The 25,701-nt window shown below is 41.6% G+C and overlaps 1 protein-coding gene across 1 annotated transcript in view; it reads right to left on the bottom strand.

Moving 5' to 3' along the window:
* Positions 1-25,701, bottom strand: part of si:dkey-246g23.2 (solute carrier family 66 member 2) — a 56,228-nt gene that overhangs the window by 2,785 nt on the left and 27,742 nt on the right. Inside the window, exon 4 of the mRNA XM_040024977.1 lies at positions 22,521-22,737. Within this exon, the coding sequence (XP_039880911.1) occupies positions 22,521-22,737 (217 nt within the window). The remainder of the gene's footprint in view (positions 1-22,520; positions 22,738-25,701) is intronic.

The raw sequence follows: 25,701 nt of genomic DNA, 5'->3' as shown, positions 1-25,701 counted from the left end.
CAAAAGTAGCTTTTTGTTTTCATTTGAAAAGTTTAAACTGATTTTTTTATTTTCTTGATTAAGTTCCCGCTGTCTAAGCAGCAGCAGGAGAGGCAGTGAAAAATCATTAGTCAGAGTGAAGTTTAGTCTAAGCTTCTGATTGATCAGAGCAAGTTAGAGAAAGCAAAGGAAAGACTGTCGGAGACACGGGGCTGAAAAGAAAGACTCGAGTCATCAGCCAAGCTGGCAGCCTGCTCCTAACACGGGACCTTGAAGAAGTCATCTGAAAATTTGCGAAAAGCACAGTACAGAAATCACCGTCTCATCACTGCTTATTGCACTCTTCCATCAGTTATTCACACTGCCTTCTCAAGCTTTTGCCTCCTTCCCACCCTTTTCTCCTTTTTGTTGCAGTCTTGACTCATTTACTGTCAAGCTCCTTCAACTCTTACCCTTCATGCTCTATGCTCTTACAGCACCTCACTCCCACTCCACCTACTCTCTGCTCTCTCCTCTATTTTTTATTCTTTCTTTGTGAACAGCAAAGACCCATAGGCATGAATGTAATATGAGTTTATTCTTTTTATTAGAGCTGGCTGGGCCTGGCCAGGACAATCAGTCATCAGTGAGACATACAGTAAAAGGGTCACACGGGAGGCGGTGAGGGAGTGCAGAGAGACAGAGACAGAGAGGCTGCGGAAAACAGAATTCATCCAGCATGCAGCAAGAAAGAGACGGGGCTAAGACGAGCCAAACCACCAGAGAGAAAGTGAGGGACCTCTGCGAGCGGGACGGAGACCTCTGCGAGATCGCTATGGATGATGAGTGTGTGTCGAGCACAGGCAGCCTAATGACCGTGGGGACGGCAGTCCTGCACTATCCTTCAGCTACCCTTGCAGAGCGGCATCAAACTCTCCCCTGGGCTCCCTTCAGGCTGATGAGGAACACAAACAAGCTCGCCCTGCCATAGAAATTACTCAAGATATGTGTAACTGTACCAAATGTAGATGGTTCAGGTTATATGTCTTTGTGACTCTTCTGCACAGTGACGCATTTTAATGATTCAATTTGAACACCTTTTAAATAATAGCTTCATTTAAAGGTGACTTCCTTTAAACCAAGTGTTCTTATTTTGACAAACAGGCCAGAGGAAGTGAAAATGATCTCAGCCATTTCTGATATAAGAACCGGAAGAATGCACGAGTCCACTGTAACCAGAGGACAGCATCAGTTCACTACGCTACCAATGACACACGAATGGTTAAACTTTCTCATTTTTAATTCGTCACAGATCAGCTGCAGATGACAGTCTCGCTCCTATGCATGCTCGTAAGATCACAAAGGATCCTACCAAAGGTCTATTGTTACAATGAACTCAGATGACTCACTCATATTAGAGCGGTGATAATCCAACCGCGACTCGATTCCTTTGGACACTTTTATGTCTGGAGAAATATGTGACTCTTTTTATGCTCTGATATAGCCCGAGTCCCTCTGGAAACTGTTTCCAACTTCATTACTCTATAGGCAGCTTTTTTGAAACCCCTAACTTATCTGAATGGAGAGAGTAATAGCTGTAATTTAAATCATCAGCAGGACATAAAAATTGCACATATAGGTACCGATTAAAAAAAATGCTTTAAAAGTTTGGGAATTTTCTGTCTAAAATACATTTTAGAAGGTTATACTTTTACTATGCATATGTAAAATTACGCAAAATCTATGGCACAATCCAGCATTCAGTCAGTAACGAGAAGTCTGCCAGCCATGCATCAGTGCAACAACGTGCTCTTCTAAAAGGTTTGTCATTCAGGCTGTTGACTGGATCTGAAGGATTCTTCACATTTCTATTGAGTTTTTTTTTCTCAGCAAAGTTTCAAAGTCACAAAATGTCTTTTATTACCAACTTCACTCTGAAAGCTTTAAAAACATTCCAGTGTCCATCTGACTTGGCTTCATCCAGTTTAACCAGCTCAGGCTCATAAGAACCAGGCTATTCCCACTGCTCCCACAGGCTGATCAGGGAGTGTCAGCGGTGTGTTACGCTCCCCTAACAATTTAAACTTTCGGGGTAAACATTCAACGGTTTGATTGAACTGCTCCAAAAATAAGCAAGCTAAGGAATTTTAAATCATTGTGCTTTTACTTCACTCTCTCTCTCAGAGACGCCAGTACTCCTCAGGGAAAATACTTGCTTTTTGTTCAGCTGAAGTTCTTTTTCTTCAAAGAAGGCTCTTAAGTGACGCTGAGATTTCTTTTGCTGTTTTATCTCTGCTTTTTTTTCCTTTCACTGAGCCACTTTTTCCCTTTTCTCCATTGTCCTGCACAACTGCCATCTTTGTTTTTACTGACTCTGTCTTTCCCTTTACTCTGCTCCTCTCCATAGCATAAAAAGGAACAAAGTGTTATCTCATTATTAGTATTTAAAAAGACTTAAAAGACTTATCAGCTGCTACTCTGAACCATTTGCACTGTCTGGTCCAGGTTTGGCCCAGAGCTGGTATTTAGCCAGCACTGCTACCTGACTTCTGGCATGGTGAGTGGTATGTCATCCAGATATGGCCAGGCCTGGCATAGATGCCACTGTCTATGTGATGGCATGCCACATCTGGCTCGATTGTGGTTTGGTTTATGTGGCCAGGCTCATAGGAAACGGGTCTGGCCCAGATCTGGCATCAAGCTGGTACTTCTGACTGACTGGTGTCATGTATCTCAATGATGGCACTGTTTATGTTCCTATTTTCCTATTTTTGTTAGAAGACCCAAATGCCATGTTGCAATACTATACTGCTATGGTAGCCAACGTTTCAAATGCAGGTTTGTGAGTGTACACTTTATTATGTACTATTATGTTCTGGCACATGTTGTTATTACATGGCTTGATTAAGGTACACATTAGGCTGACATCTGGGGCCAGAACTGAAACTGTTCTGGGCCAGCACAGGGCCAGCAGTGTGTCTGCAACTGGCCTTGTGCTGGCCCATGTGTAGGCCACCTCTGTTAAACCAGATCTGGGCCACCAAAGGGCCGTCATTCTTTGCGGTATGTGGGCCATGTGTAAGCACATTGTGTGGGCCAGATCTAGGCCATACCAATTTTGCTATCTGGGAATGTGTAGCCATGTTCAGAAGGATAATATGCCATGTCACACAGCTCAAATCATATCAAACTGGTTTTCTGAAGAAGAAAACGAGTTCACTTCACTCAAATGACTTTCACAGATCTCAATCCAATAGAGCACCTTTGGGATGTGGTGGAATGGAAGACTTACATGATGGAGTTGTAACTGAAAAATCTGCAGCAAGTGTGTGAGGCGATCATGTCAGTGTGAACCAAAATCTCTGAGAAATGATTCCAGCACCAGTGTTGGTCAAGTTACTTGAAAAAAAGTAATCAGTAACTAATTACTGATTACTTCCCCCCAAAAGTAATCCCGTTACTTTACTGATTACTTATTTTCAAAAGTAATTAATTACTTAGTTACTTAGTTACTTTTTAAAAACACGATTTACAACCTGAAGAGGTGATAAAGTGATAGATCTTTCAGCCCAATTCTACTTTTTCTGCATAATCCATCATACAAAATGTAATCAAATGGAAAAGTCTCTTTTTAAAACTTGTTTTATTAGTTTTAACCTTTTAACTTTATGCATGAAGCAAAAATTTAATTATCTGCAACATTCTCTGACTTGAATAAATTAGTTTAACATTTAAACCTATTTTCTGCACATTCCAGCACATAAAATAAAATATTTTTTTTTGTGTTTACACTCAGTCTTTCAAATAGATGCAAGTAAAACACAGCAGAAAATAAATAAAGTCAAAGACTCAGCGGTCCTGTTGCTCTATTTTCACCTGTAAAGCAGGAGTGGGGTAGGCGGAGGTTTGCTTTAGTGCAGGTGTGCTGCAGCCGTCAGTGGAAGAATCCGCGAGTTTCTCTGTGAGTTTCCCATTACGTCGTAGCTACTCGGTGCTTGTTTGGAAGTTTAGGGGTTTTTTTCGCTGTAAAAAGAAGTTTTCTTCCCACGCACAGCGGACACTAATGTTTTTGTCACTTTTTATGGAATCAAACTCAAAGTAAGGTCAGTACTTCCACGCTTTAAACGCTGCACGCTCATACTCTCTCTGCACTCGATATATGATCCATTGTTGATCTGCACACAGCTGTTGTCACGAATGTCGCACTCGCTTACGTCACTGTCATGAGACATTCTCGCAAAAAATCACGGTTTTAGTAACGCAGTAACGCAGCGTTCCTACGGGAAAGTAACGGTAATCTAATTACCGTTTTTGCAATAGTAATCCCTTACTTTACTCGTTACTTGAAAAAAGTATCTCTGTCCAGCACCTTGATGAATTAATGCTACAAAGAATTAAGGAAGTACTTAAGGTAAGAGGGGCCCTAACCCCATACTAGATATAACTAACGAAGTGTCAGTGAGTGTATATGGTCATGTGGATATGCTCAATGGGACTCTGCACCCAAATTTGGGTATAGGTCAAGACAAGTGAGCAGCTCATGGTGAAGAAGAGGAAAAAAGAAGAGTAAAAAAGTTGAAAACTACACCCACGAGAGCTCTTAGAGGTCAAAATAATTTTACATAAAAACGTCACCTGCTGCATCTCTGACGACAAACTATTCTTGGTTTATTTCACTGAATGTCTATTTCTGTCCTCGTTTATTCTTCTGCCTAATCACAGCTTCGGTTTTTCCGGCAAGCCTCTCTGCCGGAGCCTAAACCCCACCCTGCCGAATACTCCGAGCCCCGCGTTGACTCATTTCTTTGCTCAGGAGACAGCAAACATCATTAATGAGGAAGAGTCATTAACAATGTAATTAAGCAGAGTGGGTCATCTGTACAGAAGAAGTCTGCACAACAGAGTGGGAAAATGAAGACAAAACACCAGTTTGAGGTCGTTTGTGTCTCGCAGGCACGCGCACAAACTCACAAACATGCTTCCCACGTGTTACTGTTTGTCATGCTACTCTCATGTTGGTCCATCTGGCAGAGACGCCGTTTGTGGCTCACTCGACAGTTGATGAAAGACATACAGAACAAACAATTGAACTTGGTCCTGATTAAGGCTTTGAGTGCCCGCAGGGAAAAGGCGTGATTATGCTATTGATTGAGAATACTAAGTAGCTTTGTCACACACACACACACGCACAACTCAACATCACCACTTTGTGTTAAATTGTACTAAAAGGGAAACAGAAACAGGGTGTGTTAAAATGCACATTTTCTCTCACATTCTCACCAAAACACACACACACACATGCACGCAAACACACACACATTGTTTACATAAACAAATAGCAACTCCAGCATCATCCTGCAGCATCCACCTGAGTAATGAAGGCTTTTAAAAAGCCAAGCGGTTGGCAGCTTCATTCAACGACCAAACGCCTTCATCTGAGCTAAGAGGCTAGAAACGGGAGAGGAAAGGGTGAAATCTTGAACTGTGTGTTTCAGGTGTGGACGTGGACACAGGAGGATACGGGAGACAAAATGAAGAAAATTCCCAGAGATGGATGACGACGTAACCAGGCAGAGGAATAATAAATCTGAAGAGGTGTGAGAAACGAAGCCACCCTGATGGTGATGGAAGCGACAGGAGAGGGGAGAGAGATGGAGAAACAGAGAGGGGGTCTGATTGCACTTTGCTGTGGCTGTGCGGTATGTGAGCCTCGCAGTAATGGGACTGTGTATTGAACGAGCGCTGCCAGGCCACCTATTAACTCCTCTAAGCGCCCAGAGTGGACAAGTGGAACGCTACTACAGGAAGCAGGGCTGAGTGACATTTAGAAAGAGAGACAGAGAGAGAAGGATGAAAGGAGAGAGAATGAAAAGGACAACGAGTCAGTTTGTGCTATTTTCTAATTTCACGTCCCAAATATTTACAAAGACGCCTGGTGCATCTTTAAATGTCACTCTGTGAAACAGAATCTCAGCATTTCATTTCTGAATTCCTTTGCAACTGCTAAAATCAATTACAAACTGTAACGTCGCCTCAAAGCTGGCGGCAGACAGTTTTATCTGTGACAACTCAATGACGATGTTTAAGACAGAGAAATAAACCTTACAGTGAAAACTGAAGCTGACTCCAGGCCCTGTGTTAACCAAAACATTCCCACCGGTCTGGGTTTCAATTCATGCAGGTGTTAAATGCCCAAAGCAAATATGTGGCAAGGTGAATTTTAAGGTGAGGACATTGGACAACACTTGCAACGACCACAAAAACAGTGTCAATCAAGTTATTTCAACTCATTTAGTTGAAGACTCCAAACATTAAAGATAATAAGTAATCAGACATCAGAATGTATATGGAGCCAATAGAACCTGACTACTTTTAGGTTTTAGCCAAACCAAAGGGGAAGCTAAGGGAGAGGAGGAGGACGAGAGGAGAAAAGTGCGACCGCCTTCATCAAGAGCAGAAAAGAAATCCGGCTACAACCAGGTTTCTGTAAGGCAGAGTAAATCGATTTGTTGATCAATTATTAAGTCATGTACCAACAGAGACTTGGAGGAGAGAGACCTAATATTTAATAATCCACATTTCACTGTTTTACTCTTTGGTAAAATAGGCCCCTGCACGGTATGTACCACCGGCAGATAGCGGAGGTGGCTGATATCCAGAAATCCTACCAGTGGCTGGACAAAGCCGGACTGAAAGACAGCACAGAGGCACTAATCATGGCAACACAGGAACAAGCTCTGAGCACAAGATTAGGGTTCTGTCATAGACGGTAGTAACCAGACCGAAAAGCAGCGCACATTTAGGTGCTTTTTTTCCCAATCGTTTTACATTTCCGAGGATAGTAGGCGGGGCCAGGTACGTACGTTCTTTTAGAGCAGAGCTACAGATTAAAAATGCCCAAGGCGAAGCGGTCAAAGTCTGGCTGTACTTCACAGCAAAAGATGCAAACTCAGCAGCAACAAGTGCTTTAAGCTGATACTGTGATACTGTCAAAGGAGGTAACACCTCAAATCCGATGAAACACCTGGCGACGCATAGTGTTTTTTTTAAAAGCCGAGAAATGCGTCGTATTTGATAGCTTGCTGCGAGACCTCACACCGAGCGCATCTACTGCGGGTGTGGTGCCTGTTATCGGACCCGGAGTTAGCAACATCCCCCAAAAACCCGAAGAGGAGAGTCCTGGCCCCTAGCCCTGCCAGTGTAGCAGAAATGATGAGGATGATGATGCAGCAGCAGCCGTTCTTCTCTGCGTGAGTAGCTTAATGTTGCTCGTGTGTAATTTACGTTGAGTAGGCTAACCACGTTATTACATTAATGCATGTAAGGTGAACTAGCAAACATCATCATAGCTACATGCGGCTGTCTTCTTGTTTGATGGCAGATGCTCCCTTCACCCTGGCCAAAAAGGCTAAAATGACCAAAGAAAAAGTGGGAAACAGTTAAACATGAGAGGTTTTTGGACAAAGTTTGTGTTTTTTCCATTGTTTAAGCACTGCTTCCAGCCAAGAGTGATGCCATATATGCCCCATAGCTGCAGAAAAGGCTAACATTGTTATCTTTTTACAAAAAAACAGCTGAACATGAGAGGTTTTTGGACAAAGTGTGTGTTCTCCATTCTTTAAGCACCGGTTCAAGCACCGGTTCAAGCACCGTTTAAACACCGGCACCGTTTCAAAAGTACCAGTTTTGTACTGGTATCGGATAAAACCTAAACAATACCCATCCCTACACAAGATCCATAGAGGCTGGGGTCTATCACACCAGGCAAGACCCCAGGTGCAGGATGTGTAAAGATGCCCCTGAGACAATCCAGCACATAACAGCAGGGTGCAAGATGCTAGCAAGCAGGGCATACATGGAATGCTATAACCACGTGGCCGGCATAGTGTATAGAAACATCTGTGCTGAATATGGCCTGGAAGTTCCGGGGTCAAAATGGGAGACGCCCCCTAGGGTGGTGGAGAATGACCGAGCTAAGATCCTGTGGGACTTCCAGATATAGACGGACAAAACGGTGGTGGCTAAATAACCGGACATAGTGATGGTAGAAGAAGACGGCCGTAGTGATCGATGTAGCGGTTCCGAAAGACAGCAACATCAGGAAGAAGGAACACGAGAAGCTGGAGAAATACCAAGGGCTCAGAGAAGAGCTCGAGAAGATGTGGAGGGTGAAGGTAACTGTGATCCCAGTGGTAATCGGAGTACTCGGTGCGGTGACTCCCAAGCTAGGCGAGTGGCTCCAGCAGATCCAGGAACAACATTGGAGATCTCTGTCCAGAAGAGCGCAGTCCTGGGAACAGCTAAGATACTGCGCAGGACCCTCAAGCTCCCAGGCCTCTGGTAGAGGACCCGAGCTTGAAGGATAGACCGCCCACAGGGGCGAGGGGGGAATATATATTTATATGTATACCTCCTGCCCTTCTTCTAAATGCTGGTAAAGCTGGTGTATAACAATGAAGATAATAGTAGAGTCATTGGCAAAGTGCCACGTGACTTGTAATAGAAACTGAGTCACACTTAATAGTTGCCTTCACAGTTGTTTCTCCGCTAACTGTCCTTGATTTAGATAGATTTGTCTGTAGATTTTTCCACAACGAAGAGCCAAAATCTTGCCCTCGGTATCTCAGTAGAAAAACAGCACATTTCCACTGCTGCTGCCACTGAGATAAATAAGCAGCTGATCCAACCCACAACAGCTTTAAGCTTTGAGCTGGGAATCACACTTTGCATCTGAGACCTAAAAAAAAGTCTCAATGGGAGGGGGGTTCAGAAGGTCCCAGAAACTGCTGATCCAGTACAAAGCTCTGTGGAAAAAGGCCCACTGGAGAAACAGGGGCTGATGCTTAAAAGCTTTGAAGAGCTTCAGATCCCCTTTTCCATCTTTATTTTTTAAAGCAAACATGCATGTGTGCATTGGGTTAAAATGTGTGTCCACACATGCTGTTTTAAGTGCGTGTTCACATGTGCACCCACACATGCGGGTACTGGTGAGGTGATGTAGCAGCGGGGCTGCAGCTCTCCCCGAGGGAGGCAGATAGAGACGAAAATCAAAGGGCCCAGTGAGAGAGGAGCCTAGCTGCTCTTAACGCACTAACTATGAATTATGCATGTTGATCGATCGCACACAGGCAAACACCGAAAAGTTCCCAACCTGCCAGAAAAAGATGGATTCTGCTAAACAAAATGAAGCAGAAGGGAGGAAAGGAGAAGAAGGGGTGTTACACAGAGTTTGCCTACGGATATTTTATATCCCTCATTGGAGTATGTCAACAGGACAGAATAGATGGGGAAGCTTTTTGGTGCTGGCTATTTAAATATATTTATTACATGTGTAATCTTGTGTAATCTGAAAGGATGCTCTAGCATTGCTTTTCAAATACCACCTGATTCAAAGCTAAACAAACGTATTTCATGCAAGGCTGTCAAGACACTGCACACTGCATTCAGATTAAATACAGTGACTAAACCTTGGTGTGGCACACACACATTATTAATGAATGAGAAACATCTCATTCATTAATAATTATAAATGCAAGTATGTTTTTCAAAATCGGTCAACACGGTTTGAAAATAATTAAATAATATTTGAAAAAACAAGATGTGCCAGAATATTAAACCACGTCATGCTGCTAAAACAGCTTTGACTTGTAGATGTCATAGAGCGGTTTCAGACACACACAGAAGAGACTTTAAATTTTATAAAGTGCGAGGCTGAAATTCAGACTAAATGTTATGGTCCACACAAGCTTTGAGATCTGGGGAATTCAAAGGCCCTGCATCAAATCCTCTGCTACCAACTGCGGGTTTATTTTTAACTTTGACTCTCACAATCTCTCAAAGCTCATCCAGTCTCGAGGTGACCGCGTCTTTGAAGCTGTAGCTGCTAAATGTTGGAACAGCCTTGTTCAACCCTCAACCCTTCATCTCTCGCTATAACGCGGTTCACCTTTCGCAGCCTCGCTGTTTCGCAGATTTTTTATTTTTTTTGCAGCGCATTGTCTCCTGCATCCTGATTGGCTGTAGACCATTGTCAATCAATCTCGCGCCGTGTCTCCTGTACAGTACAGGATGCGTTCAGCTTGTCAAATTTACATAAATCTTCAATTTCTAGCAGTGTGACTCTGAAGTGCTGCACTGTATGTTTGTAAGTTTTCTCCCCAACAAACACAACAATGTTGACGAAACGTTTTGCACCGTCAGAGGCTCCTGCGCTAGCACCCAAAAGCCAGAGGAAGATGCTAACCATCGCACAAAAAGTTGGACTTCTGGACATCCTAAAGGAAGGTAGAAGTTACTGTATTTTTCGGATTTTAAGGCACATAACGCGAAACAAAAGAGTCAGATGAGTCAAATTTTACTCAACTCATTCTTCTTGAAATCAAACCTGAAAACAGGGTTTGATCTTTGGTTTCTTTCTATAATACTGGACGTATTTTTCTACGAAGGTTTTTAACTTTGAGAGTTTAAACAAGTGAGAAAAGTGTGAAAATGTTCCTGCCTGTCTGAGAAAAGTGTATAAAGTGCGTAGTGCGGGGTTTTACAGCCTTAAAACATCTAGAATAATTGTAAAAAACATAAAGTTGGCTACTTTTATCTATCGCGGGTTATTTTTAGAACGCAACTCCTGCGATAAACGAAGGACTGTATCTCTAAAAAACTTCACCAGAATTTCTCCATTTTATTGTTTTTTTATTTTTACCTTGATAATAAATTCTTCTCTGTCACTATGATAACAGCATCGACGGCATAGAAGAGCAGAGAAAGTGAAGGCTGAGGAGCCCGGTGAGAAAAATGCTTTTATTTATTAAAAATGAGAAACTTTTATTGTCATCACAGTAATTCAAACTTTATTCACAGTACTGGAAAGTTTACAAATCAGCTTAAAAGTTTCTCACAGAAATTTCCCTTTCTAAGGCACATTTTTAATTTAGCATCTAACTGATAAAGAATGTTATAAATAATCATTAATTAATAACAAAATCTTTATTTATTATAAAACATTTATGTTTTTAAATGGAATATCTGAATAGGTGTACAGAAGCACAGCAATCATTCCAATGGTAAATTGCATTACCCAGTGCAGGTTTATCACGTAAAGAGGCTAATTGATCATTAAGAATAATTCTCGTAATTATGCTGGCACAGCTGAAAACTGTTTGTGGTAGGGGGCCTGATCAGAGCCCAGCAGCAAGAGGAACAGATAGAGGGAACTGCTGACAGGCGCAGAGTGAGACACAGATGTTGTGCGTTGGTTGAGTACCATCTTTTCTTTCTTTCCATCTGCAGTAGTGTGCTGGCACTCGGGGCTACGAATATACACAACAGGAGAATAGTGAGAGCGCGACGGCTCATATTCATCACCGTTTAAGTTAAACTGCTGCTAAAGGAAATCTGTGTGAGAGGACAAAACATGTCCTAAGAACAAGCCAAGCTGCTACAACAGGAGTCCCCATCTTTTTATTTCGATTGTGGTGTGTGCCTGTGTGAACATTGGCATCCTCAAAGAATGACCTTTGACCTTAGATGCAGATGGACAGTCGAGTCTTGTCCCGTGGAGGTGGCTCTTCTATGCTGTGCCATACGTTCATGAAGTGGCTGTTTGGTCTCTCCAATGTAGAGGTCTGGGCGTTCCTCGCTGCACTGCACATGGTTAGACTACGATGAGCTGGATGACTGAGAACCTTCGCTGACAGTTTTAACACAGTTGCTTTCGGACATTGAAATGATGCGTACAAAAGAAAGAGCAATAACAACAAAGGGCAGGCTGAATCTCCTAAATCACTCTTCTCCAAATACAAATAAGTAAAGTAAAATGTGTCCAGGTAAAAATAAAGATAATTAAAAGCTAGAATTACCGTCTCATCGGGCTTATTAGCGTCGCTCATCGGGCTGCTGGACCAATTATCTTATGTCATGGAGAGACATCGGTCATTTATTCACAATAATCGCTATTTCCCTTAGATCACAGGTAAGAATTTATTCAAATAACAGACCACGATCACCTAATGGGTCTTCAAACTGTGCTCAAGCTCAGGGTTAAGGTGTCATTTGTTTTAGAGGCAATAACCTGTGAATTTAGATTGATTGTGAGGTAGATGAGCATTCTGCTTCTATTAAATCTTCCATCACAAGGTAGCAACAGCATATAAGCAGGACACAGAGTGACAACATTACACTCGTTGGTTCCTCTGGGATATAGCTCTAATACACAGGTCACAAATTGCTTAGAGGTCTTAGCGCTGCCCCCGAGAGCCAGACTGTAAAGGTAAAGGTACTGGTTGAAATGGCCTACAGGTAATGGCCACGGTCCCATTACCATCCCCAGTAGGAGCGTTATTAACGCCTGAAGAGTGTTAACCTGAGCTGAGAGCAAGAAACAAGGTGTTAGAGTGTATGTGTAAGAGTGTGTGATAAAAATGGGGAATAAGGGACAGATCGTTATGTACGTGTTATATAATAGCTTAGTCTTTCAAGTAGTTCTGTTCTCACATTCATGACAATAAAGAAAATTTAACTAAGAGAGAAAAAGAGTAGAGGAAAGCCCAGCACTGTATTTGTCTGCATACTGTCAGTGAGAGAGACACACGGCCAGCGTCAGCGTTCCCTTTACTGTCACAGAGTGACATTGTGAAGGTTGGAGGCTTTGGTGCAGAGCTAGCAAAGGAGAATGGGACAGGAAGCAAAAGTGATAAACTTTAATGAGACGAAAGAAAAAAACAGACACACTCCCCAGGCAGCTGAGCAATCACACACACACACACACACACACACACACACACACACACACACACACACACACACACACACACACGTTGTTTACATAAACAAATAGCAACTCCAGCACCGGTTGCAGCATCCACCTGAGTAATGAAGGCTTTTAAAAAGCCGAGCGGTTGGCAGCTTCATTCAACGACCAAACACCTTCAGATCTAAACCTGAGAACATTACATAGTCAGTGTTTACTAAACAGCAAGAAACCAGTTTATTCTTAGGCATCAACAGCACATAAAACTGATGATTATGCAATTTCTACTTATTTGAAAGATGCAAAATAGTAAATTCATTAAATATTTAAGACTGCTTTCATACCTGTGTAGGAACGACAGTCGTAGCCACTTATTAGTTTGAAGCTGTTGGTTTGGCATTTGTCTGTTGCTGTCTTGGTTTTTTGAAACTGTACAAACACAAAGTGGATCTGCACACTATGTACACACATACAGCAGCAACTTGTCAATCAAAACGTAGCCGAGCAGTGAAACATTAGATACCAGTAAGTACTGCAGTCTGTGTTGCTTGTTATAACACAATAATACAATATGACTACGTTTACTGCATGAAGGGAGCTTGAAGCTACTGAGAACAGACGCTCACTGAGGCCATAATTCAAGTGACATCTAGAGTATCACCTGCTTGGCTGTCAGCACATCCAAAGCTATATGCCTGACTACATTAGGAGTCCCCTCTCTCTGACATTGTATAGATCCAAGAATGAAAAATGGCTCTCATAGGTTTGGAAGTGCTGATGGACACATAAACAGGTAGGGCTGCCACAAACGATTATTTTGATAGTCGACTAGTCACCGATTATTTTTGCGATTAGTCGACTAATCAGATCATCATCCATTGGATGTACAGCATACAGCTTATTGCACCAGCAGCATCTGCTCTTATATAACTATCATTAGCTTACAGCTTTAAGTGTTTAAGGTCTGTGCTAACTAAAAATAAAGACAAGATGATAGTTTATTAAATTTTAATGAAATTTGCAGATTGTTTCGGTGAAGTTTAATAAACTCCTTGCTATCTAAAATATAACAGGACACCGGAGTAAATTCTCCAGCATCTCACACTTCTGATAATCAGCTGTCTGCTTGACGTTTATTCAGCTGTGTAAAAACTATAACTTTAATCAGTTTTTATCAGTTCCCAGAGTCAGAACCAGACACGGAGAAGCTGCATTCAGCTTTTATGCTCCTTATATCTGGAACAAACTCCCAGAAAGTCTCAGATCAGCTGAAACACTCAGTTTATTTAAATCCAGGTTGAAGACTCACCTGTTCTCAGCTGCATTTGAATAAAGCACCAAATCCACACTTTTAAGCTTAAATTTCAAAACTTACATTTAACTACTGATTTTATCTGTTTTGATTTTATCTGTTTTGATTTTATCTGTTTTGATTTTATATACTGTTTTGTTTGTTTGTTAATTAGTTTGTTTGTTTGCTTGTTTTAATCAATTTTAAATCATGCTTTTTATTTGTTTTTGTTTCTAATGTCTCTGTAAAGCACTTTGAATCACCTTGTTGTTGAATTGTGCTATACAAATAAACTTGCCTTGCCTTAATCTCAGCCAAACCGATTTACTCAGGAACAGATAAAATACTAAAAAAAAAAAAAGCCAAAAATAACATTTTCAAGTTATCTAAGTGACTTATATATCATGTTTAACCTGAGTAGCGAAAGACGGCGGTGGGTTTGAAAATGATTTGCTGGGAGTCCGGTGTTCTCACGGCTCTAGAGAGCCTTGCCCCCGGCTCGCTATCGAGCTAGTGGGTAACCGACGTCTCCGAAAACGTCGGAGCGCTTTTGAAAATATGCGGTGTCTTGATAAACTGAGCAGATATTTGAGGTTTACACAGCTACATTCTCGCCTGAAAATATGTTAAACGTTTATTTTGTGACCCAGAAAGAATAATAAGAGTAATATTAAAACTAACTAGCTGCCGCCATTGTTGGAAACTGAGCTGGGCTGCGCTATGAATTCTGGGACGCAGCTTCTTCTTCTTCGGGGTTTAACGGCAGCTGGCATCCTTGTACATGCAGTGCTGCCATCTTCTGTTTCAGTCCGTTATTACACTCTTAAATCCTGCTACTTATTCCTGCGTCTTTTGGGATCTTACAAAGCTTCAAACGACGCGTCGACTATTAAATCAGTCATCGACGATTCTGACAGTCGACGTAATCGTGACTAGTCGACTAATCGTGGCAGCCCTATAAACAGATGAGGACTCCCATCTGGATTATGATGTTTGCAGAGGACACTGTGATCTGTACTGAGAGTAGGGAGCAGGTGGAAGAGAGCCTGGAGAGGTAGAGGTATGCTCTGGAGAAAATAGGAATGAAAGGACAGAATACATGTGCAAGGAGTAGAGGTGGTGAAGGTAGATGAGTTTAAACACTTAAGGGTCAACTTGACATTACCACAAAGCAATAGGCAGCAGTCAAGAGAGGTGAAGACACGGGTGCAGGTAGGGTGGAGTGGGTGTCAGAGGTGATTTGTGATAGAAGGACAGCAGCAAGAGTGAAAGGGGATGATGACAAGATGCTAGTGAGACCTGCTGTGAGGTATGGTTTGGGAGACGGTGGAACTGACAAAAAGACAGAGCACGGAGCTAGCAGTTACAGAGTTCTGATACTCAGACAGTCACCAGCCAGATTAATAATGACTATTTCAGAGTGACAGCTCAGGTTGAGCAATTTGGAGACAAAGAGAGGTGAGATGAGATGGCTGGGACACGTGCAGAGGAGGGACGGTGTATATGATGGGCGAAGGATGCTGAAGATGGAGCTACCAGGCAGAAGAAGAGAAGACTCATGGGTGTATTGAAGGAGGACGTGCAGAGGGTTGGTGTGACAGTAGATGTCACTAAGGATAGGATGAGATGGAGGCAAATGATTCAATGTGGCAACCCTTAAAGGGACCAGCCGAAAGGAGGAGGAGGAAGAAAAGGAGAAGACGACGAAAGCAAAAAAACGGGTTTCATTTGATTTTTGGACCCCAGAGACAAACAACAGTTTACACATTAAATTCAAGGTGCAGACCAGGGTCTCTTGGGGGACGCCATGAAGTACAACATGGATTTCTTTTTAATCATCAATTCCTCTCACGTTTCTCCTCTTTTTAACAAGTGTCTCTAACCTGTGCTTTCAGGTCATCCTCATTGATTTGGAGCTTCCACCTTGTCTCTTGATAGCTGACACTAATTAGATTTTGCTAATGACATTAACCCTTTGGATTAATACTTTTTCAAACCTACACCTAATTTTCCTTGCCAATCACGTCAGTCAGGCTCATCCAGTCTTTTGCTTTTTTGTTGGATTTTTTCTTCACTGAACTGTCACCTCTTTAATTTTCCTAGTATTAGTAGTAGTAGAATGAGTGTGCACACATATGCACAAATGAAAAAATGTTGCCTGGAAACATATTAAACAAACTGTCAAATATACTCCATGCTTCTTTCACATCCTTTACTTGACTTTTCCATGCATCTCCTGGAAAGTCATTATTTGGGTGACCTGGAAAAGGTGCGTAGTCCTTCATGAAACAGATCCATACACTCAGCATCACACCTCTGTAATAGGGCTCAGGGGAATGTGAGTGCACAAAAACAAGCTACTGTTACACCTGGGATAGCATTAGAGCAAGTGTTGATTGTGTGCCACACCGTCGTGTGGAAAACAGTGTTTAATATCTAGAAATTGGAAAATCCTCACGTATGCATCGCGAGGGATCATCTGTGCCGTTTCCAACCGTCAGCAACATTTGTGCCATAAAGCCAATATCTATACTGAAATTATGAAATATTCCTGGTGAAAATGCATAATCTTGTGGAATGAGTCATCCAATACTGTGCAGTATTACTCTATGATTAACTCATACCTCCTACATAAACACAGCTGACTTCCTTTTTTATTTTTGGGGACTTTCACGTATCTGAGTTTAAGGATTTGATGCTCCCAACTTCAAAGACCTGTTGTGTTGCCAATCTTTGTGTGATGTTCAGGTTCAAGCCTAGATCCTGAGGACGTGAAATGGTAAATAACTGCGAGAGAACAGTAGATCATAAAACAGCAACTTGAAGATAAAAATGCAATCAGAGATGCAGGTGGTGTAACACAGTATGTGCAGGTAGTTACAGAAAGCATGGATGGCAATCTGAAGTGGAAGTGGGGACATACTGAAGATATAAAGCTATACGGTACACACCGGTCACTCTGCTGCTCAGTGCAGACAAAGCAAACGTCTCTAATAGGAAATCATTGACAGTATATCACGGGTCCCCTCTCACCTCACAACACACTAAAAATAGCTCCATAATTCTTCATGTTGGAAAATATAATGCAAATATTTACACAGCAAAACCAATCAGTTCATGATATTTGAAATATTAATTCATTTTTATAGTAAGTGCACATGGATCAAAACATCAGTTATAAGTCTACTGCTATAGCTAACAATCTGCACACACAACCCCGTTCAGCTATCTTAGTGAGGACCTTCATTGACATAATGCTTTCCCTAGCCCCTTACCCTAACCCAGACCTTCCCAAAGTGTGGGGCCCGCCCCCTAGGGGGGGCGCAGAGCCATTGCAGGGGGGGCGCGGTATGAAATTGTTCCCCCTGTCTAAATCACGGACAAACAGGATCCCACAGCTGTTTATGTTTTTGAACCCATTTTGCACAGAGAGGCATTTTTGAAAAATGTATTGACAGCAATGTTGAATATTATTACACAGGAAAAAAACAACTACACGTACAATAATCACACCGTGACGCCTCTGCCTTTGTAAATGGAGGGACAGTAACTGTGTGTAAAACCTGCAGACAGTCAGATTAACAGTATTTTGTCTCTATCTGCCATTCTGCAATTCATCTCATGTAAAGAATAACGTGGCCACAGCGTGACGTGAAAAAAGGCGCATACCTTAGACTTGCGTGACCACTTTCTGTATTCCTCGTCCACACGTAAACGCAAAAAAGGAGTTTTTAAAAATCTCAGTTTTCAGTGATTTGAAACGCCGTTTACGTGTGAACGAAACAGCTGCGTTGTCAAAAACACCCATGTAGGTGCGGACGTAGCGTAAAAGAGTTAATAGTTTATTTTATTACTGCCTGTAATTTATTGCAGTTTACTTGTATTTGCTTAATTGTTTACTAAATGTTTGAGGTGTGAAATAAACCGCAATGGAGCAAAAGATGGGTGTTTGTGGCTGGAGGATGTGTTTGTGCGTGTGGTGGGGGGGGTGGTGGACATTTTTCTTGTAAAACAAAGGGGGGCCTAGCAAAAAAAGTTTGGGAACCACTGCCCTAACCATTAAAAATGAATGCTTAACCCTTACCCTAAACCTACTCATAACCTAATTGTAACCCTGACACTAAAACCACATTTTGAGCCTCAAAAATGGCTTTAAATGCCTTCAGATTTCTGAGGACCGGGTTGTGTGTCCTCACAAGTGACTGTTGGTTCTCACAAGTATAGTAGAATGCAGATTTCGGTCCTCACAAAGACAGCTAGACAGGAACACACATACGCACGTTATATATACACACACACACACACACACACACACACACACACGTTATGTATCCATTGTGCATTTTTACAAAAAGGAATCTCGACTAAAGGAAAACAAACCCCGCGCCGAGGAGAGTTGCTACTTCCAGCTGACCTCACTGTAATTTCCTAATTTTAGCTCTTCTTTCTTCACTACGCTCCCCTGGTATGAATGTTAACCAACTTCAGTAACTTCCTGAAAACCTCATGAAAAGATGCCAGTCGTTTCCTAGAGATTAAAAGTATTTTTTTATAAATGCATATTAATAAACACACAGATTTTATACTGACGACAGACATAATAAGGAAATAATGATCATAATTAGCATGAGGTTCTGTGCCATTAGGAGTGTAATTGATCTCACAGTCATTTACCTGAGAGGCTAATAAGCATGCTCACTGACCTTAACTCACTCTGACACAATCTTAACTGGGAAAGCATTCATAATGTAAGCTGAGGGTTTTGTTTGCCTCCCGTTTCCACCTTCTGCTTTCTCTTCTCATTCAAGGTGACCTTGAAACCTTGAATTTTAAGTGGGGGGGGTGACCCAAACCTAAGGGATCCCTTTTAAATGTCGCTTTTAAAAATAATTCTATACTATATCTTCTAAGGCAGACCTTCCCAAAGTGTGGGGCCCGCCCCCTAGGGGGGGCGCAGAGCCATTGCAGGGGGGGCGCGGTATGAAAAGGGTAAAAAAAACAAAACGCTTGGACACTGCTAGCACGGGGCGGCCACACAAACGCAAAGCAGGAGATGAAGCATCGCTGAATATGTTTCCAAACCAACTTCATTCTAAGCCAAAGACTAGAAAATATGGTGAAGCAGATCTTCCCTTTGGCTTCACCTGCACAAGTGCCGAGGTAGGTCTCCCTGCAGGGTTGGTTTTCCCTTCCTCGGGAGCAGCACTGGGCTGTTTAGATCACGGACACACAGGATCCCACATTCTTGATTCTTAGTTCACAAACACTTGTTGTAATGACTAACTACTCCTGACATGTTGGAGATGTTTGCTCTTTATACAGTAAAGTTACAGTGAGATACAAATAACATCAGGCTGATCCTACCACGATTTGTTCCCCCTGTCTAAATCACGGACAAACAGGATCCCACAGCTGTTTATGTTTTTAAACCCATTTTGCACAGAGAGGCATTTTTTTGAAAAATGTATTGATAGCAATGTTGAATATTATTACACAGGAAAAAAACAACTACACGTAAAATAATCACACCGTGACACCTCTGCCTTTCTAATGGAGGGACAGTATGCGTGTATGTAAGCGTGTAAAACCTGAAGATAGAGACAAAATACTGTTAATCTGACTATCTGCCATTCTGCAATTCATCTCATGTTAACAATAACGTGGCGCACAGCGTGACGTTGCGTGACCAACTCTGTATTCCTCGTCCACACGTAAACGCAAAAAAGGAATTTTAAAAAATCTCCGTTTTCGGTGATTCGAAACGCCGTTTACGTGTGGACGAAACAGCTGCGTGTTCAAAAATACCCGTGTAGGTGCGGACGCTGCGTAAAAGAGTTTGGAGATTATTTTATTACTACCTGTAATTTATTGCAGTTTACTTGTATTTGCTTAATTGTTTACTAAATGTTTGAGGTGTGAAATAAACCGCAATGGAGCAAAATATGGGGTGCACGGGGGGGCGAACATTTTTTTTGTAAAACAAAGGGGGGCCTAGCAAAAAAGGTTTGGGAACCACTGTTCTAAGGGATCTGTGGACTCCTGTTCATTGGTGGTAATGTTAATGCTAATACTAATAACTGTCACTCATATTTTGGTGTTTCCTGTCTTTAAACAGACAGTCGGTTTTGGCACGAGACTGATTTAGTTTTAGTCTTTTGGAGAAAACCTGCATTTGCTCTGGTCACATACTAAAAGCATCTAGGCTAGCTTTCTCTGTGACGTTTTAGATATCTGACAGAAACTAATGCTAAAGCTGAATCCATTTTACTTGCAATATACTTTAAATATTAGAGCAACATTAGATTTTTAAATTCTTCATTGTTAGGGATGTGAATTGATAGAATTTAGAGATTCCAGTTCCATTATCGATATTGCTTATTCAATTCAATTCAATTTTATTTATACAGCGCCAAATCACAACAACAGTCGCCTCAAGGTGCTTTATATTGTAAGGTAGACCCTGCAATAATACATACAGAGAAGAACCCAACAATCATATGACCCCCTATGAGCAAGCACTTCGGCAACAGTGGGAAGGAAAAACTCCCTTTTAACAGGAAGAAACCTCCGGCAGAACCAGGCTCAGGGAGGGGCGGGGCCATCTGCTGTGATTGGTTGGGGTGAGAGAAGGAAGACAGGATAGCAGACAATCAATCTGATTGGTTCTCACTGGCTCCACTTTGAGAGTCATCACCATCGCTAGGCAACATATCAAATACAGAAAGTAATTCATCACAAATCTCATTTCATTACTTTCCCATTTCTCCATAAAACGACTTGAACACATTGTCTCAAAATTACCATTTAACAATATAAACCTTCAAGCTACAGATGCACACAACACAAATCCCCAATGACACACATATGATCTTTCTCTTAGTATTGGGGTATGAAGACAAAGCTGACACCAGAAAGCAAAGATAAAAACCAGCGCAGCGAGAGTTTGATGTGATCATCACGGTGATTCTAGAAGCAGAGCCTGGAGCCTGAGAGCTCATGTTGAAGTTCAGGGTCTGACTGCTGAGCTGGGATCAGCAGACACTCAGTCTTGGCTAGCTTAGCATTAGCATGTTGTGTTAGCAGCATAACCCAGTTGTTTCTATCCGTGATGCGACTTCGTGCTCTCGTCCTTTCGTGCAATAAGAATCAAAGTGACGTCCCGGTCCACGCTGTAGACTGTGACACTATTTTCAGCCTCTGGCACACAAACTGAAATCAACAAGTGCAAGTGGAACTGAGTATATATGTTAAACCGATCTTTGATCTTTCACTGAAACTTTTACTAATCAGAAGCTGTAGTGTGCAGCTCTGCAGATGTTGTAGGGCACTAAGGACCAGATTTCATTAGTAGAGCAAATTAAGTGAGGTTGCAATCACAAAAATGCTCTGATGGGAGTAAAAAGTTCTGCAGATGATCTACTAACAATATGCTAATTTACAAAGACTCAGACAGTCCATTTAAATAATGCCAGCATTCTACCGAGAGCACCGCAAATTAGCAGATCCCCAAATCAGCAAGTTGAAGAGGGTGCAAGTAGCCCACTAACCAAAATAATGGAAAGCATGGTAACTCAGATCAATGAGAGGCAGCTGAATGACAATAAGTTTTTGATAATCTTCCAGATCGTGGCAACAGTTCTCTGTACAAGCAGACACATTCTGCTATACATCGCGTATCAGGACTCTCCTTCTGCCTCAGCTCAGACAGTCGGTTTAGTTAAGATCTGCTCTGTTTTCATCCAAATACTAGTGTTCTTGAAGACTGGAAATATGTCGTGCACGGCTCTAAAAATGCAGGGTGAAGAGCTACAACACACAGCCAGAGCTCGGGCACGATCCTCACACCTTTGAGTGATCCACCAGCGCTGATTACACACTTGTTTTTAAAAGCCTCTCATTCCAAGTAAATTTACACTCCTAAGCAGCAACTATCACAACCAAGTGGGACACAAAATAACACATGCTTCTTCTTTTTACCCTAAATTCAGGACAATTTTCACAAACTTGTGTGCTGCGAACCAAAATAAAGCACATTTGCATGATCTGATCTGAAACTCTTACAAAGCAAACACGATAAGTCCAACTACAAACAATACATCACAAACATGATGCTGGCATTAACCTTTTAAAGCCATGAGACAGTTTTGTGCTGACACATACTGTTAGTAAGCAGTTCACAGTCCTAAGACTTGTAGGGAAAAAAATTATTAATTTTTTAATTTGTAGGTTTTGAATTTTTCTGTTTGGCTTTGAATTGTTAAATAAAATAAATTAAAACAATTTTGTTATAATTATTGTCTTAAAAGAATTCAAACATTTAAAAAATGATTTCATTAGTGAAATTAAGATGCATGTGACTCTCCATTTTCTTTTCACGGAGACTTCAGTAGCTATAAATGACCTTATTAGCATAATGTGTTCATGAGAATATAAATCACTGCTGAGACTCCCTGACATGACTGTGCCTCTGTATGCCAGTGTGAGGGCAGTGAGCAGAGCTCTGTTTGACCTTGGAGCACACTGTACCTCATGCCTTTTGTGGAGCGATTATGGAAATTCTGCAGCAGCTGCGGGACGCCCAGCATGGCCTCGAACATCACGGCCAGCGAACCCAAAGTCTCCACAAACACCACAGAGTCCAGCAGCAGCAGGGTGATGACTGCACACACGACGGTGAAGCCGAAGCAGAAGAGGAGGTAGTCCTCAAAGGCGCTCCACTTCCAGAAGTAATGCAAGTTCAGGTCTATAATCGGGAGATACAAACGCAGACAAACATTTACTGGTAATCGACGGTTTTTGGACTCTAGTCAAAAATGAAAGAAAATGGTGACGAGAGGAGAACAGAGAAAATGAAAGATTCTGAAAAAGAGTCAGAAACAGAAAGCAGAGAAGATGAAACAGAGATAAATGTAAGCGCGTGTGTGGCTGCTGAAGGGTAACGACATGCTTACGCTATGTGAGGATGGGAAAAGAAGAGTGATTGAGACAGGTGCAAAAAAGAAGGACCAATGAGCACATTTCATTACAGGATGCATAGAATTCTGCAAAGACGGCACTAAAATCACTGAGCACATGCATACGTGAATGTAACAAAGAAAAACGAGATTCTCAAAAGCTTTAACATTTCTATTACTTTGTAATAAATTGAACTTTAGCGAGGCTGAGCTATACATTTAAGTTTATTACCTTTAAACCTTTTCATTGACACAAGCGTATTTATCACGTGTGCCGTTACAATTCAGAGGAAAATTAAAAGACCACGGCGTTTGTTAGCTTGCAGAAACATTAAAGAAAAAGTGAGTCAGTGTGACTGTGAAGTAAAATTGAACACGAGAACAGCCACACTGTGGTCTAGCAGTTTCTGTCCTGCCATCTTCAGTAACAGCGGCGACTCCACGTGCTTCAGAAGGAAATCTTATGAGCGGGAACATTAGGCTCACTACAGCTGAATTCCCATCAACCATCAGTGTTGTACCAGTGGACCATTATATGAGATGATGGATAATCTCTCATTGTGTATGTATGACCGTGGAAAACCGGCTGACATCAGCTAGAGGGGATTGATGACTAAATAAGAGCGCATTAGTTAGTGTAGAGACTGGAGCACACCGTGTGCTGTGAAGCACCTGACCTCTCCGCCTGAGGTAGATACTTTTCAGACGTCCAAGTACGCTCGCTTCATGAGCAAAAATAGGGGCGTGTAGGTGTGTAGATGCAGGTGATTTTAAGCTCACAAACTGACGTTTCTGTGTCAGCTGATGTTTTTTACTTGTATGGTTTGAATGATGCTTCTGTGCTCTATCCTGGTGTCTACTGTGATCTACTCGATGAACAGAAAACAGTCATTAAGAAGACGTCGGACACACAGATGTCTTCAAATTGCATTTTGGTTCAACCAAGACGGTAAAATACAGATACTGCATTCAAAATGACACAAAAGAAAAAGAAGAATCTATTTCATTCCAAATTAATCAATTCATCTTTTAAGAATGAATTAATCCAGACTAAGACTTAAGGTGGAATTAACCATTTAGTTTGCTGTCAGCTAAACTAAAAATGAATCATTTCAATTCAGTTTCATTTGTATAAGCAAACATCCCAGCATTCACACTCCGACCCCAGACTATCAAATCAAATAAGAGAAAACAACGGAAGAAATCTGAGGAAGATCAACAGACATCAGTCCTGATTCCAGTTAAAATAATCGAAGTATAACAATTAGAGACAGCAATGCTATAAGAAAAGAAATGATCGCAGACTCACAACATTCATTAGAAACTTATTAAAGGTATTAAACTGCATTTTCTTTACTTGTGTCAGATGAATAGATCAGACATGCTGAGAGTCAAACTTATTGTTACGATTCAAACACAGCAAGTTTCTGTTACTACGTTAAGCTGATATTTGTACTCTTACTGTGTCCTTAATCAGGCAGTACAAGTGGAGTCAAATGTATATACATGTAGAAAAGTTATATGATAACTTTCTTCTGAAATATTAAACAACACAAGTCTATTAGTGGCTTTTATTTCTTCATAGTTTATTAAAAATCTCATCCTGACGTGTTTCCATCTCACATTCGGTGGAAACACTTCACACTGCGGTGGCTCATTTCAGACAAGCTGAACTGTTTTGTGGGGTTTTTGGCTGGACCATCACTACCTTCCTCACCTAGTTTCACATGTGCCACATCTGCTGAATGTCCTCGTTCCCAAAATGAAATTCAGTGCACACTGCAGATGCATGAGTGGTCAGAATGGGACTTCCAGGAACTGAGCTAATGAGAACCAAAATACTGGAAGTTGGATTTTTATGTGTGGAATCGCAGAACTTTCTGATCGCACCCTGACGACGGTTTTGCACGACTCTTGCTTTTCTTGGCGGTGGTGACAAAGATACGGGAGTCAATGTTTCTGTGTCGCTCAGAGAGAAATGTTTCCAGCTCCTCCGTCTGAACAGGGACTTTTCCATTTCTAACCGTACACGCGATACATACGTGTGGTTGTGCAGAATAAGCACGCACATGCATCAAACACCTGACTGGGATATTTTTGATTTCATTCTTGTACGCTGCATCTGCTGCGCTGTCTTGGGACACACAGAATGAGACGTGTTGCAACAAGTGCTGCATGTTTGCGGCAAACAGCAAATGTGATTAATGGCTTTATTAGAACATAGCAGACACGTCACCCCCACACAGGGTTCGCAGCTTTCTTACACACATGCGACAGGACAAATATCGCCTCTCTGGACAGACTTGTGTCGTTCATCACAAACTATGAGATGAACAGAAATTAGAAAGCTTTTAACAAAGCATATCGTTATAATTAACACCACTGAAATCTGTCAATAATATCTTTAAGAACGCCAGCGGGCTCATTTCCCTGTTAGCTTTAACTAAGCTGAAACCCCCAACGTAAGACTAGAATATCCCTTTCCTCCGTAACTGGACCGTGAAATAAATAAATCAAGCTGAGAGTGAAGAAGTAAACAGTCCATCCGCTCCTAAAGAAGACTAATCTAATATAACAATATAATAATATAATAATAGCGTATGTGTTGGTTTTGGACCTTATTGTTGTGTCCGATTTTCATCTGAAGGACTTCTCTAAACCGGCTGAATATCCTCAATGTGCTTGGCTCCAAGGTTATTATCGTTAACGAAAACTAACGAAATAACAAAAACTAGAAGTGAAAAAACATTTTC

The sequence above is a fragment of the Simochromis diagramma genome, unplaced genomic scaffold (genome assembly GCF_900408965.1).
Source record: "Simochromis diagramma unplaced genomic scaffold, fSimDia1.1 OVJJ01000293.1, whole genome shotgun sequence".
NCBI classification, from domain to species: domain Eukaryota; kingdom Metazoa; phylum Chordata; class Actinopteri; order Cichliformes; family Cichlidae; genus Simochromis; species Simochromis diagramma.
Note: the sequence above shows the minus strand (reverse complement) of the source record. Positions and strands in the feature narration are given on the sequence as shown.